Consider the following 14,137-nt stretch of genomic DNA (forward strand, 5'->3'; position numbering starts at 1 on the left):
CAATGGACAAAATCAAATTCATTTTAGTTTTATTATAGCAAACAATTTTTGAAAACATTTCCTGAAACTTAACGCATTCTAACTTCCAAATGATCATTCTTGCACAAAAATCACGACTTTATATAAATATTAAGGATAAAATAATAAATAAGATTTATTTTGCTATGCTGTGGGAAACACTGCATTTAACTCCTTATAATTCAGTGCAGTTTAGGATACTTTTATATTTGCAAAAGTCCTTCCACCACAGTCTTTCTTTACACTGCAGGTTTGTAGAACCACCTTTCACACTTGCTTAGTTTACAGCATAATGTTCTGCGTGTTTTCCAGGTGTTGTCTCTTATCTCACACCCTGCATGCTGCGCTGCCTTTTACTACATATTGATTTGCGTCAATAAAACATAAATTAAAGCAACTGATGAATAACTAAGCAGTCCTTGGGCACTCACCTTCTAGATACCAGAAAACAAACATATTTGTCTTTCATTGTTCGGGAAACCGCAGCATCCAGACTAAGGTTGTGGACGGTGTGGAAGTGGATGTTAAACATGCTGCATGTGTCTTGTGGCTCTGCGTCATTTTCTTGTCCACTGTGGAGGTTTAAGTGAACAGATGCTGAGGAGATTCGGTGGTACGCAGTGCACACGCTGACTGGATGAATTATGACTTCAAGGATCTTGACACAGGAAATGTTACACTCTCCTGATCTTTACAGCATCATGGGATTGAGGATGGGTAGGGATGTGAATTGTTAGGGATTTAACGATTCTAGTTATGATGACGATTCCACTTAATGACTCCAGTCACTTTTTTTATTCTATTAAAGTCCCCCTGTGGTGAAAATCCAGATTTTAATGTTGTTTAAATGTCTATGTGGCATTTTTAATATGCTTTAAGACAAACCATGTTCAAATTCATAAGTCAACACCATTGCTGAGTATTTTCTCCTTAAAACTGTCTTTGGTTCACTGCAGTCTCAAAAACACGGTTTGAAATCGCTGGTGTTTCTGACGTCACAAACTACCTTGTGACCAATAAGATCAAAGTGTGATCGTCAACGAGTGGATCTCTGAGCTGCTGTGAGTGAGTGGAGGCGGGGCTCATTTGCATATTCATAGGACCGCGTATACTAAACGAGGCAAGGGCGTAGAGTTACATTCAAGCTATTTTAAGGCATGAAGATTTTTTTTTTTCAAGGAAAAAACACTTAAATATGTCATTTTCGTGATCAAATATGAGTTTTTTAAGGGATACATTGACTACAAGGGGACTTTAATTATTTGAGTACTTTTCAGGGACCTCCAAAAAATGTTTTGACCTAACAGATATTTATGCATATAATATAAAAATATATAAATGTATTATGTATGTATGTGCAGATAGATAGATAGATAGATAGATAGATAGATAGATAGATAGATAGATAGATAGATAGATAGATAGATAGATAGATAGATAGATAGATAGATATTGAAATACTGCCGTATTATAAATTATTTTCCGTGCACATCATTACCTTTTTTTAATTCATGTGCTTTCGTAATATCCAGTGACATCGCTTCTCTTCTCTGATGATGCGTTTACTGGCACGAGGGCGGGGCAACCTATCACTCAAATGACATCACAGCAATAGCAAACTCCAACTGTCCAATCAATTTCCAATGGACAAAATCAAGCCCCGCCTTACATTCAAGAAACTGTTTCACTCCATTTCTGTAACATCACAGTACAGTTTTGTTGAAACCATGAATATTTTTTTCCCAGTATTCTTTGATGAATAGAACAAACTGAATTTGAAATAGAAATACTTTGTAACAGTAGAAATGTCTTTACTTTTACTTTAATTTAATGCAACCTTGATGCACATTGTCATTCCAATTTTATTGGACAAAATCTGTTGCATGCAAGATGAGCCATCAACATTTGAAAATCCATTTTATGCATATATATGTGCTAGGAAATCCAGAAATGTGAGAGGCACAGGCGGAATAGCACCGAGTCGTCCAGTGAGGCAGCGCGTTTCTATTTTTCAGCTCAGTCGGAAAGCCCGCAGCCATGTATACCTGGTGTGAAGCAGATTGATATAATGGCCCATCATGTGGCAGCTCTGCACTGTGTCAGATCAACATTACTTACCCCTGCCACTATAACCTCGTTTCTCCCTCTCTCTCCTTTATACCTCATATTATTAACCTTTCTCTTCATCCTGAAACGTGGTCTGTGCTTTCGCTTTAATCAGTGGATGCTTTTTTTCCACCCCCTGTTCTTACTACCCTCTTCTTCACGGCTGCCCTCAAGAGGAACCGGAGGGGGGGTGCTTGACAAACGGGCCATGAGCACCGAGTCGAGAAGGACGCAGATGTCAAAGCTATGAATCTTGGGACACTACCCCCCACCCCACCCTCTCCCTCGCCCCCTTCTCTCTCTTTCTCTAGCCTCCACTCCCTGTTCAGGTGCGGGACGGTCCTGTGTACCACCCAATCAGTGCTTACATGCGTCTCCCAAGACAATCACTCATAGCTCCACTAATCAGAGAAAATGAGGTGACAAATCCACTCCAGGTGTGTGTGTGTGTGTGTGGTTTTTCACCCTACGTGACACCCACAGGGTCACAGCGAAGGCTTTAAGGTACAGGCTGGAGGTTATAACATGCCAGTCACGATTCTGTCACACGGGAGACTAGATTTTGATGGGACACACTTTATTATGGTGCAGGAGAGTGAATGTGCACCCTTAACCCTTGATTAAAGGTCACACAAAGTTGGTGAGATATAGTCCATCATGGATTTCTCTTTTGAAGCGTAGGACAGAGTTAATGGGACTGTCTGTTTTGAAATGGCTGTTTTTTGATTTTCACCCTACACATCTAATTACAAGAAACATTAAGATGATTTTTTTTGTGTACTATTATAAGCATCTGGCCATATTACATAATACTATATATAGCCTACTATGTTTAAATATTGTAAATTGTAATATATGTATACATAAGTTTTACTTTTATTTATGTTTTTTAGCTTTATTTAACTAGTCACTTAAGTACAAGATTCATATTTTCAGTTATTTAATTATTATAGTATTTAATTATTTAAAATAAATTAGGTGCACTAATTAAATATATATGATAATTTTTTTACTAGTGCTACAGCCATATACAGCGAATAAAAAAAATATTTTTTTTATACATTTTAAATTTTTTATACATACACATTTTATACCTAGAAATCTATTTTTTTATTTATAATTTGTTATAAACATCACTTACTTTTTTCTGCCAAAAGAAGAAAAACAGGGGTTTTCTGTCAACTGTGTTGTACATTTTCCCCAGATTCTCACCCCCCGATTTATGTTTGATATTTTGTGCCGATTTTAGAACACATATTGTTTTGATTTGTCTCAAGTCTGGTAGTGTGTGATCCTCAATTGTTTAGTGCATGATGCCCAATTTTTTTCTGTAGCTATTTTCAAAGTCGACAAGTGTATGATGCTTAGTGTTTTAAAATCTGTTAAAAAATTTTAATTTGTGTAATGTATTCCAGCCGTAATGCACACATGCTCAATAAGGCTTGTTTGTAATTTAAAATGTATTTAGTGTTACAATTTCCCTGATTTCCCTTTTATGCACATGCAACTGATTACATGAAAGTAAGGCTGAGAGAAGAGAAAACAAATGATTCTCACATTCAGGATCTCCTGATGTTTAGTGTGTAGATATTAGTGATGTCTCATGTCTGGTTTCTCCAGTAGCATGAAATAAACGCACTGCAGCTTTTAGTTTGTCTCTGATGGCCAAACGTAAAGGACATTAAGAACTGATAGATGCAGAGTTTTTATGATTATGACTATCAGTTGAATTTAGATTTTTTTTTGCCAGAAGCATGTGCTTGGTAACCATTAACATCATCACACAGGGACATTTACCAGCGCTGGAAACGACTGAAACATTACTGAATGAGAGCGTCAGGGCTGTGGTTTACCATTTCATGATAGATGTGCTCATTTGTGTAAAGGATGAGGTCTAATACGCCCCAGACAATGTCCAGCCGTTCCTTACGCTTTAGTTATCAGTTATATAAAGCCACAATTTGTTGTAAAAACTAGTTATATTTTTAGTTTTTAGTATACTGCTTCAGTTTTAATTGAAAGTATCTTGGCTTTTTTAATCAGTGTGTATCAAACACATTTACAGTTTTCACTTTTCTTGTTTGAAAAGTCTATTGATAGGTGCATTAATCTACTTTATGCCTTGTCATAATTACGGCACATTCAAACCGATGTGTCCAAGTAGTTTTGAGAGATTTTTCTTCGTTTGCCTTTTTTTTTCTTTGATTCTTGCCAGTGAATTTGTTCAAACATTCAGTGCTTGTATATTTAATGCCAACAAATTAATATGCAGTCAAAGTTTACAAATGTAGGACATTTAATTGGAGTCATTTCGAGTTTAATGGACTCGAACCAGCTTCCCTGGGAGCAGTGTGGCCCAGATATGTCTAGATCATGTGAGCTAACCACTGCACCAGAGATCTGAAAAGCTGCGCATAAATCTTTTAATGGATGTGACATGGCTTAGTGGTTCCGGGCCGATAAGCCAAAGGTTGTGGGTTTAAACCCCAGAAGGTCAATCTAAGGGTACGTTTACACGACGACGATGTACTAAAAACGGAAGCATTTTTTCTGATAAAGACGACAACGTTGTCAATACGATCCCCGTTCACATGGACGTAAAAATGACTAAAACACTGGGTTACACTTTATTTTAAGGTGATGTAGTTACATTGTGCTTACTCAAATTAGTACGGAGTAATATTAACTATCCACATGTACTTACTATAGAGTTACGGTTAGGGTTTGGTTACTTGTAATTATGCATAATTTACTATTATCAGTATAGTAAGTACATGTAGTAACGTGTTATTACGTCACCTTTAAAGCTACACTGTGTAAGAATTACTCCCATCTAGCGGTGAAATTGTATATGACTACCAACTGAATATTACTTTCTAGCCCCTCCCATTCCGTGGGCGTTTTAACTCCTACGGTGTCCGTATTGACATGGCTTCCGCCATTCGAGCAGCTCACCCGTATGTATTATAAATGGCAGATTCTACGCTTACGAGAATACTTGATTAGTCGGTAGAAGTAATTATACATTAATGAGCACATATCATTTTGAAAGAACAAAGTGTTTTTGCTAAGAAGCAACTTAAAAAATGACACAGTGTAGCTTTAAATAAAGTGTTACCAAACGCTGTATTATTCATGCCAGGCCAGTAGTTGGCGATATCACTTTGTAAAGAAACACTACACGCCTAACACATAATTCGCATGCGCATGACGTCACCGTTTTCACAAATTGGTGTGTTTTTGTAGTTTACATGGAGACGATAACGGTATTGTTTGAAAACTTGCACTTAGAAACCCTTTTTCAAAAGTTTGCGTTTTCAGGCCCCCAAAACGGCGTTGTCTTTTAAACGAACGGCCAAAACATTTTTAGTTGAAAACATTGTAGAGTAAATGGCCCATAAGTATGGGCCTTTGGATAAGAAAGTGTCTGCTAAATGAATAATGTTCTTGTCATGTAAAGTATTGACTCATGAGAGCTTCGTTTGACTTTGAACATATATCATATGTAAGCCCTGCAGTGGATGCCTTTCACTCACTTTCATTCATCATCTTTCTTTTCAGTCTTTCCGGACCGATGCAATATCAGCCTGGCGGCGGTGGGGGACACTGAGAAACACAGTAACCGCATTGCATTCTGGGATGATGTGTATGGGTTCAAGATGATGTGTATGAAGAAGGCTGTGATACCAGAAGCTGTAGTGGAGGTGTTGAAGCCCGAGACGGTCATTTCAGAGCCCGCGGTGATTAAGGTAAGAGGACGGACTTTATTCGTGTCTTTCTAGAAAAGTCCGAAGGGAACTATCAGCGAAATGATGAGTTAATTCTGAATGGCCCAGTGAAGCATGTCATCTATCGAGATTTAATAGTGCGTCTTCAGGAAAAACACATTCTCTTTTGTGCTTGTGATGTTCCTCAAGTCTCATTGGCTAAAAGCGTCTGCCAAATGAACACATGTAAATGTAAATATTCACTTTGAATAATATCGCAGTGCAGATGGGTTGGGCTCCATACACTACTTTTCAAACATTTGGAGTCAGTAAGATTTCTATTTTTAAAGAAATTAATGCTTTTATTCAGCAATACAATGGTTTCCCTGAAAATATTAAGCTGCACAACTGTTTTCAACATTGATAATAAAAAGAAATGTTTCTTGAGCTCTAAATCAGCTGATTTCTGAAGGATCATGTGACACTGAAGACTGGAGTAATGATGCTGAAAATTCAGCTTTGCCATCACAGAAATAAATTACATAACATTATAAAATATATTTTTCTATATAGAAAATGTATTTTAAATTTTAATCATATTTCACATTACTACCATTTTATTAATAATATTACTGTACTTATTGTATATTTGATCAAATAAATGCAGCCTTGGTGAGCATAAGAGACTATTAATATTTTAAAAATCTTACCGACCCCAATGGTAGTGTAAAGGGAAAGTTTACCCAAAAATTTAACTGGTCATTCCAAACCCTTATGATTTTCCCAGAGAACACCATCAGCAAATTTTTGGACATATCCAAGCTGCTTTTTTTCCATACAACAAAAGTGGATGGTGATTTATACTGTCACTTTCATTTTTGGGTGAACTATTCCTACACGTCTGAATTATCTGGTTACTAATCCCCTCTTTTAAACTATATAACGGTGTCTGTCTTATTGGATTTGGTGCAACTCATTAGCTCACCTGAATCCCTAATTAATTGAGCCTGGGCTGGACAGAAAGCCAATTTCCTGTGTTGTGGCCTTGTTTTGAGATGGAGGGAGGAGGGGGAAACCGTAGGTAGGATCAAGCGGAAGATGAAGAGAAGGGAGTGACAGATTGTGAGCAGAGAGCGAGAGACGTTTAAGAGGAAGTAAAGCCTCGGAGGCCGTCTGTGACAGAATGCCTGATTGATTATTCTAATCCTTATTTAAAGTCCTCCTTGGTAAACTTCACCATTACTTATCACTGCCTGCCTTGGCTTTGTACAAACACTTATGAGGAAAAACACACATATGCTTAACGTTGTTCTTCCTGTGATTTTTTTCCCCCCCAAAAAAATATTTAAGTGGAAGATGCCACCGATGAATCTGAGAAAAAAATGAACACTAATACATGTTTGTATGTTTTTTTTAAGTTTTTTTTTTTTTAAGGTGTTTCCACGAGAGCTACTGTATAGTTACATTGAAATGTGATGAAACAGTAGATACATTTTTAACGGGAAAACTAAGGCCCTGTTTATTAAGTTAAACCTGTTTATTTATTATTTAGGCCCGGTTTATTTATTAAGATGCGTTTTGGTCGATCGGATCACAAGTAGACGACGCTAAATACAGGTGTAAACAGCGTTTAAAATGTTTTGAACTTGTTTACTTTTTACCACTTCCAGAGGTAGTCAAAAACGCATTAGACCGGATTGCTTTCGTATGTACACACTCATGTGATCGAATGCCTTCAAACAGCCACAAAAGACCGTCCGGCTACTCACTTAATGCGTAAACATTATGGAAAGCGCGCTAGCCAGACGGTATTTTAATCTTTGTCGACTGAAGACCTAAGTTTAGTTTTGAAGATGAAAAACGTACCAAGCACAATGTTCTCTCACCATTCCTGATTTCAAACACTCACTCACAGCGTTCGGCTGGTCTTGCGGCTGTGAGAGCAGAAACAAAATCTGATGCTCTTCTTGTGTTTCTCTGTCATTTTCGGTCGCATTCAAATTTAACTTGCGTTAGCAATTGCGTTCAAAAGATCTGATTTTTTTTGTGTGTGTGTGAAAAAAATCAGGACAGAAGTGTTTGAAAGTGGACAAAAGAGACGGATTAAAACACCAGGTGTAAAAGGGAATGTGTCTCCCTCATCTACTTGTGATCCGATCGACCAAAACGCATCTTAATACCAGCTGTAAACAGGCTTTAAGAGTAGATTGAACAAAGCTTTTGCAAATTTCTTTCATTGCGTCTTCTCAGAAAAATCAGACCAATTGTACCCGTATGTTCAACCATGGGGGCTGAATTTCATTATATTGCCTGACATTGATCATTAAATGTCTCAAACATAAGCAATAATGAAAATTCAATGCAGAAATCCATCATTTCCTCTCTGTGCTGAAACATTGCACATCTTACTTCCATTATCTCACTGATCCCACCCCAATAACGCCATTTAACGGTGGTCAGAGTTCCATTAAATGAACACATTCTAGCGTGGAATTCCTCTTACGACATTAATGACACGTCTTCCTCTTAAACTAGACACATTTACTGCTTTATGATATTTAAAGGGGTTTTATTGCATTTTTGTTATGTAGAGGTTTAATTCTATTTAACAATCTTAAATTCAATTATTTAAATCATTTACAAATATTGTAAAATGTAATTATGATTTAAAAGTAGTAATCATTATGCCAATCCTCTTGCATTCCGCCTACATTACTAGCTTTTTATTTACAGCAAGTATAATTTAAAGTATTATTTATTTGTTGTATTGTGTTCTTTAAAAAAATGTATTCCATCAAGCACTTAAAAACTAGTGCATGTGCTCCAATATATTATGTGCTCTTTTGTTGCTAAGTTGAGATCATATAATTTATCAACAAAAAGTAAAGTAAAAACAAATCTAAGTCTAAAATGGTCTTGAATGTCTATTGATATCCAGTGTTAGCTGTCCAAGAACCATATTGTGACCTCTATCTCTGTTTTAGCCATCTCTGTTACTTTATAAGATAATTAAAGAAGTTTTGTTCGTGTGTGTCCCTCTCTAGGCTATTGACTGTGGCACTGTGACTGTTTCTGAGCTGGATTTCACTGTAGGCTTCTCTCTGAAGATAACGGCCAGCACATTCTGTACAGTGAGTAGATCCAACACACACAAACAAACTCGCACACAACAGTGATTATTGACCGCCGTACACACACTTCAATCTTCAGAGCTAATCAAGGTTGTCAGGTGTGAAGATTAATTAGTGGTGGGGAGATGTCTGGGATGGGTCCGGTGGCTCAGACATCAGTCTGGTTTGATGGACAGATGGGTTTTCAGGTACAGGTGAAGGTAACGGCAGCCAGTGAAAGGTTTTACTTTGTTTCATGGCCTAAATTCAACTGCATGACTCCATGCGTGAGGTCAAATAGACTGAATATTTATCTCACACTTGTCATTCTAGTACTATAAAACAAAAAGGTCAATTATGAAAAATAGCCATGTCCAATTTACAGATGCACTCTTTTTTTTATTTCCCCCCAAAATTAACTACATTTAAATTGAGTCAATACACCATCCCTTTTTCCTAAATGTGTTTTTGTCTGTTTTTATTACTCAAAAAGTGAGTAATGTATTTTATTGAACCATATGAAGCTCTCTAACAGAGTTAATTGTAAAGCGTTATCTATTGTGAAGGGTCATTTCATTATGGTTGATGTAGCGCTGTGCTTGAAGTACCGTGTCTATTAATGGGTAAAGCTACAGTTACGTCTTCAACTAGTCAGCTTCCTTCCATCTAAACTGGTTATATTTCTTAAGCCTAGTAGTGAATGTTTTATGACTGTGTGGATAAACATATTCATCCACACTGTCACACAGACGAAGCACCACCAAAACAATATATATTTTTTTTTTACCGCTAGTTAAAGTTACATAGTGTACCTTTTAATAACTATCCATTGTGGCCATGTCTGTCAAGCTCCAAAAAGGCCATAAAACACCATTAAACTTCCATAAAAGCAGATTTGAACACTTTAAATAGATCAAAAGTGACAGTTGAGACTTATAATGTTACAAAAAATTATTTTTATTTCAAATAAATGCTGTTATTTTCACCTCTCTATTCCTCAAAGAATCCTAGGGATGCGGTGGGATCATGGTTTTCATAAAAATATTAAACTCCACAACTATTTTCAACATTGATAATAATCAGAAATACTTCCCGCGCACCAAATTAGCATATTACAATTTATTTCTGGGGGTCATGTGACTGAAGACTGGCGTAATGATGCTGAAAATCAGCTTTGTCATCAAAGGAATAAATTGTTTATAATATATCAAAATAGAAAACAGTTATTTTAAATTGTAATAATTTCACAATATTACTGTTTTCACTGTATTTTTGTTAAATTTCATTAAAACAATCTTACCAACCCCAAACTCTTTAAACAGAATTGCATATTCCAAATACTCTAATTGTCAATAGTCATGGAAAATCATCTTAATTGTACAATACAATTGTCTATATTGCTTAATCGAACTGGTGCAATGTGTCTGGTGACGACACATGTGAAGGCCAATGTCGTTTGGCCTCAAAATAGTAATTTGTAGTAATTTTTACTAATTTTTAGTTGTGGGTTAATAGTGTTTTTGAACAGTTTTTAAAGGAAGCAGAGCAGCGTGAACATTCTTGAGTTGTTTCTTTTTCTTCATACAAGTTCAGAATGACTTAAAAGTGAGTAAATAATGTCATAACTTTCAGTTCTATGTGAACTCTTCCTTTCAAGACATTTTGTTTTCAACCGATATTTGTTTTCAACTGATATTGTTTGCTAGGTCACCATTCATGTCAGAGTGTATTTTCTGGTAGTATGTTCTGGAGTATGTGTGTGTGTATTTGTCAGTGAAAAGTGTGAGTTGGTGAGAGACGGCAACTGAAAAAAAAAAAAAAAAAAAGCAACTGAAATTTTAAGTGTAATTTTTCTTTTGTCTCCCAGTTTTGTCCCAGCATTATTGTCCCTGCTTCTTTGTTATAGCTTTTATGGATTAATCAATACTTTATTAGTATCTCCCTTCCCCTCTCAGAGTTAGTCTGGATTTAATGGAGTTTGTAAACATCGTCTCATTTTTCTGCTGTTCTCCAGTAATGGAAAAGCACATCCTGATTTCCTCCTCGTTTAAAAAATGTCTATTTTTAGATCAAAGGCAGGTTAAACCAATTTTCACGTTTTACATATCCTTGAGTATAATGAAAAAAATTCAGTTTATAGTCATAGATGGGATTCTGCACCCTGTTTTGCACTGCTTTGTCATGTAATTATGGAGGCACCCCAAAAACGGAGGGAAAATGCTGTCGTCCCCATGATTGAGTGCATGGACTTATTCTCCCGCCGACAGTCCATTCATCACATCAGGCTGCCTAACCTTGCATTAAATGAACAGCGCTACCCTGCGCTCTCGTGCTCGGCCGGCGGAAGACAAATAACGCTCGCTCGTACAGTTGCTCTGGTCCTCGACTCCACAGGGACGACCTCTCTCTCTCTCGGTATCTCTCTTGCTTTCTCTTTTACCTCCCTCCAGAAAAAAATGTGTCACTTCTAAATGTGTCAGATTCATTTTGACGCATTCAATGTGTATCTTTAAGCTCACATTTGAAAATTTGGCCCAAGTAATAGGGAAGAGTGGGGTAAGCTGCGCCACTCGTATACTGTACTGTAGTTCCCAAATTGGATTTAACAAATAAGATGGAGGTAAAACTAACTAACTGAAATTATATTTCAGATTTAGGATGTATTTCTGAATATTTCTTGCAGTGGTTCTCAACCAGGGACCTCAGCTAACTTTCAAAGGGGCCTCAATATAACTTAAAATGATTAAAATAAGCTAAAACAATCATATAGTTATTTGTATATTGAAATAATATACATCTTTCTATGCCAAGCAGCTTTACTGTATATAATAGGATATTTCTAAATATGTGGTCATGTGACAAAACGTTTGCTAGATTTACGCAGCTAACATTGAGGACCAACAGCTTGTGTTTGAGGTGTAAGATGTTCATGGCACATCTTATGCACTGCAGTTGAAGCGCATCTCGAGATGGTTGTGCATAATGTTTGCATCAGTGGAGATTTGCCTTAAGGACACTTCATGTTACATCAAGCTGTGACAAGAGCAATACTGGTAATGATCGTATACGGGGGGAAAATAAGTAGGGATAATGCTTGTTTTCTCCGTATTTGTAAAATGTCAGTGGAGACAAAGCAATGGTTATAGAAGCTATAAGAATTAGTTGACCTAATTAGCAAGTCCTAATGTGTTTAACTTGTAATTGGAATTTATGACGGGACTTTATATTGCTACAAAAAAAATATGTATATTTCAAATAAATGCTGTTCTTTTGAACTTTCTATTTCTATTAAAATTATTAAATAAAATATATCAGTTTTCACAAAAATATTAAGCAGCACAACTGTTTTCAACATTGATAATAATTAGAAATGCAGCAAATCAGCATATTAGAATGATTTCTGAAGGATCATGTGACACTGAAGACTGGAGTAATGATGCTGAAAATTCAGCTTTGCATCACAGGAATACATTAGGCTACATTTAAAAAACATATTAGTACAGCTACTTTAAATTTCAATAATATTTCACATTATTAGTGTTTTTACTGTATTTTTTAATAAAATAAATGCAGCCTTGGTGAGCATAAGATACATTTTTTCACATTTTGAACGAGAGTGTAAAGGCCGTTCACACCAAAGACGATAAGTATAATAATGTTTTATATATATATATATATATATATATAGTTCTAAATATTGTTCTAAATATAAAAGAATAGTGTCCACACCACAACTGTAATGATAACGGCACAGAAAAGCAATATCGTTGGAATCACTTTTTCTCCCGCTGATGAACGATAAAAATGTTGAGAGCCAATCAGAATCGATCCTGTTTTAAAGAGCTTGAGCATTTAAAGTGGCAGACGGTAAAACTGCAGTGCACACTTAGAACTAACAGATGTCGTCTGCTGGTGTGGACGCCACATTTATCGTTATAGTTTTCTTTCATAGTCGTCATGCATTTTGTTTGTGTTGAAAAGCACAGTGGCATCATGAAATGCGCCCGTCTTGCATTTTTTTATGGCTGACGTGACATTTCCAGTAAGTGAACATGGGGTGATGCTGACAGCGGGACAGCTTTAGATATGGTCAAATCCCTGGGCTATACATAATAATTTGTAAAAAACACTTTTTGTTAGTTTTTGACCTCAACAAAGGCCTTATTGCGCCCTCAATCCAATCAAGCATATTTCTCACTTTCTTATAATATAAAGGGCCACAAAACAATCATAAGATTGTTACTGTGCTTGTTAGTTTATCAGCAGGGAAGTGTGAATACAAACAATTCTGCAATTCTTACTCTGTTTTGTTCCCGTTGCTCTGGTGGGCACATTATGTCTTTTCATTTGCACGATAAAACATCCAAGCTAACTTGTTTTAACAGAACAGTGTGTACAGGGCGGTTTAAAATATCAATGAAATATTTTTGTGAGATTTTGGAGAAAGATGCTAATACTTTTTGGAAAACTTTTTCACAATGGCTGTAAAATCAAGTTTTACCAAGTCATTACCGTACCATTCGTACATACTGTACTTCACACGTAGCGGTGAATTCCGGTTGATTTGGGACACTTTTTTGCCATTGAAATGACTGGGGAAATAGGTGTCCCAATTAACCTGAATTCACCCTACATGATAAATACAGTTGTTTTGCATTTTAATGTGCTCATATATTAATCCGTTGCATGAATGATTGTGTTTTACTCTGTAAGGGAGACTATAATTACTCTAATGTGAGGCTATTTTAACAGTGCTAGTTCCGGCACACAGTGTCAAACTAGAGCCATGATGGCAGTAGTGCATACATAACCCTGTAGATTTTACCAGGATGAAGGAAGTCAAATGTTATTCTTATATATCTGTAGATGTATAAAAAAAATTATATGTAGACTAGAGCATACAGCACCATAACCATAATTTCAAATGTTAAATGCTTGCATAAACGGTCATGTCTTCCATTATTCATTAATTCTGTTGATAACTGTTTAATGGGAGGCTACATTTTTGCCACTTATTACCTGGATTAGTGAATTTATGAAGTCTATTTTATAATTACAGCTCATAATAATTAGTCCTATATTTGTATTAATATTTGAGGGTTCTAGAACCAAAACTAAAAGTGTTGAAGGATAAAAGGTTATAATTCTAACTAATGATAGCACTTTTTCCAGCATCTCTGCCTCAGTCTGTACTCA

At 36.2% G+C, this 14,137-nt stretch overlaps 2 protein-coding genes across 2 annotated transcripts in view; one reads left to right on the forward strand and one right to left on the reverse strand.

Annotated features, from left to right (window-relative positions):
• The window catches only part of csrp3 (cysteine and glycine-rich protein 3 (cardiac LIM protein)), a 347,838-nt gene that overhangs the window by 309,648 nt on the left and 24,053 nt on the right, over positions 1 to 14,137 (reverse strand). The window lies entirely within an intron of this gene.
• Positions 1 to 14,137, forward strand: part of prmt3 (protein arginine methyltransferase 3) — a 74,023-nt gene that overhangs the window by 44,740 nt on the left and 15,146 nt on the right. Inside the window, exons 12-13 of the mRNA XM_079593590.1 lie at positions 5,686 to 5,873; positions 8,876 to 8,962. Of these exons, the coding sequence (XP_079449716.1) occupies positions 5,686 to 5,873; positions 8,876 to 8,962 (275 nt within the window). The remainder of the gene's footprint in view (positions 1 to 5,685; positions 5,874 to 8,875; positions 8,963 to 14,137) is intronic.

Source organism: Phoxinus phoxinus, assembly GCF_949152265.1.
Source record: "Phoxinus phoxinus genome assembly, chromosome: 2".
Taxonomy (NCBI): domain Eukaryota; kingdom Metazoa; phylum Chordata; class Actinopteri; order Cypriniformes; family Leuciscidae; genus Phoxinus; species Phoxinus phoxinus.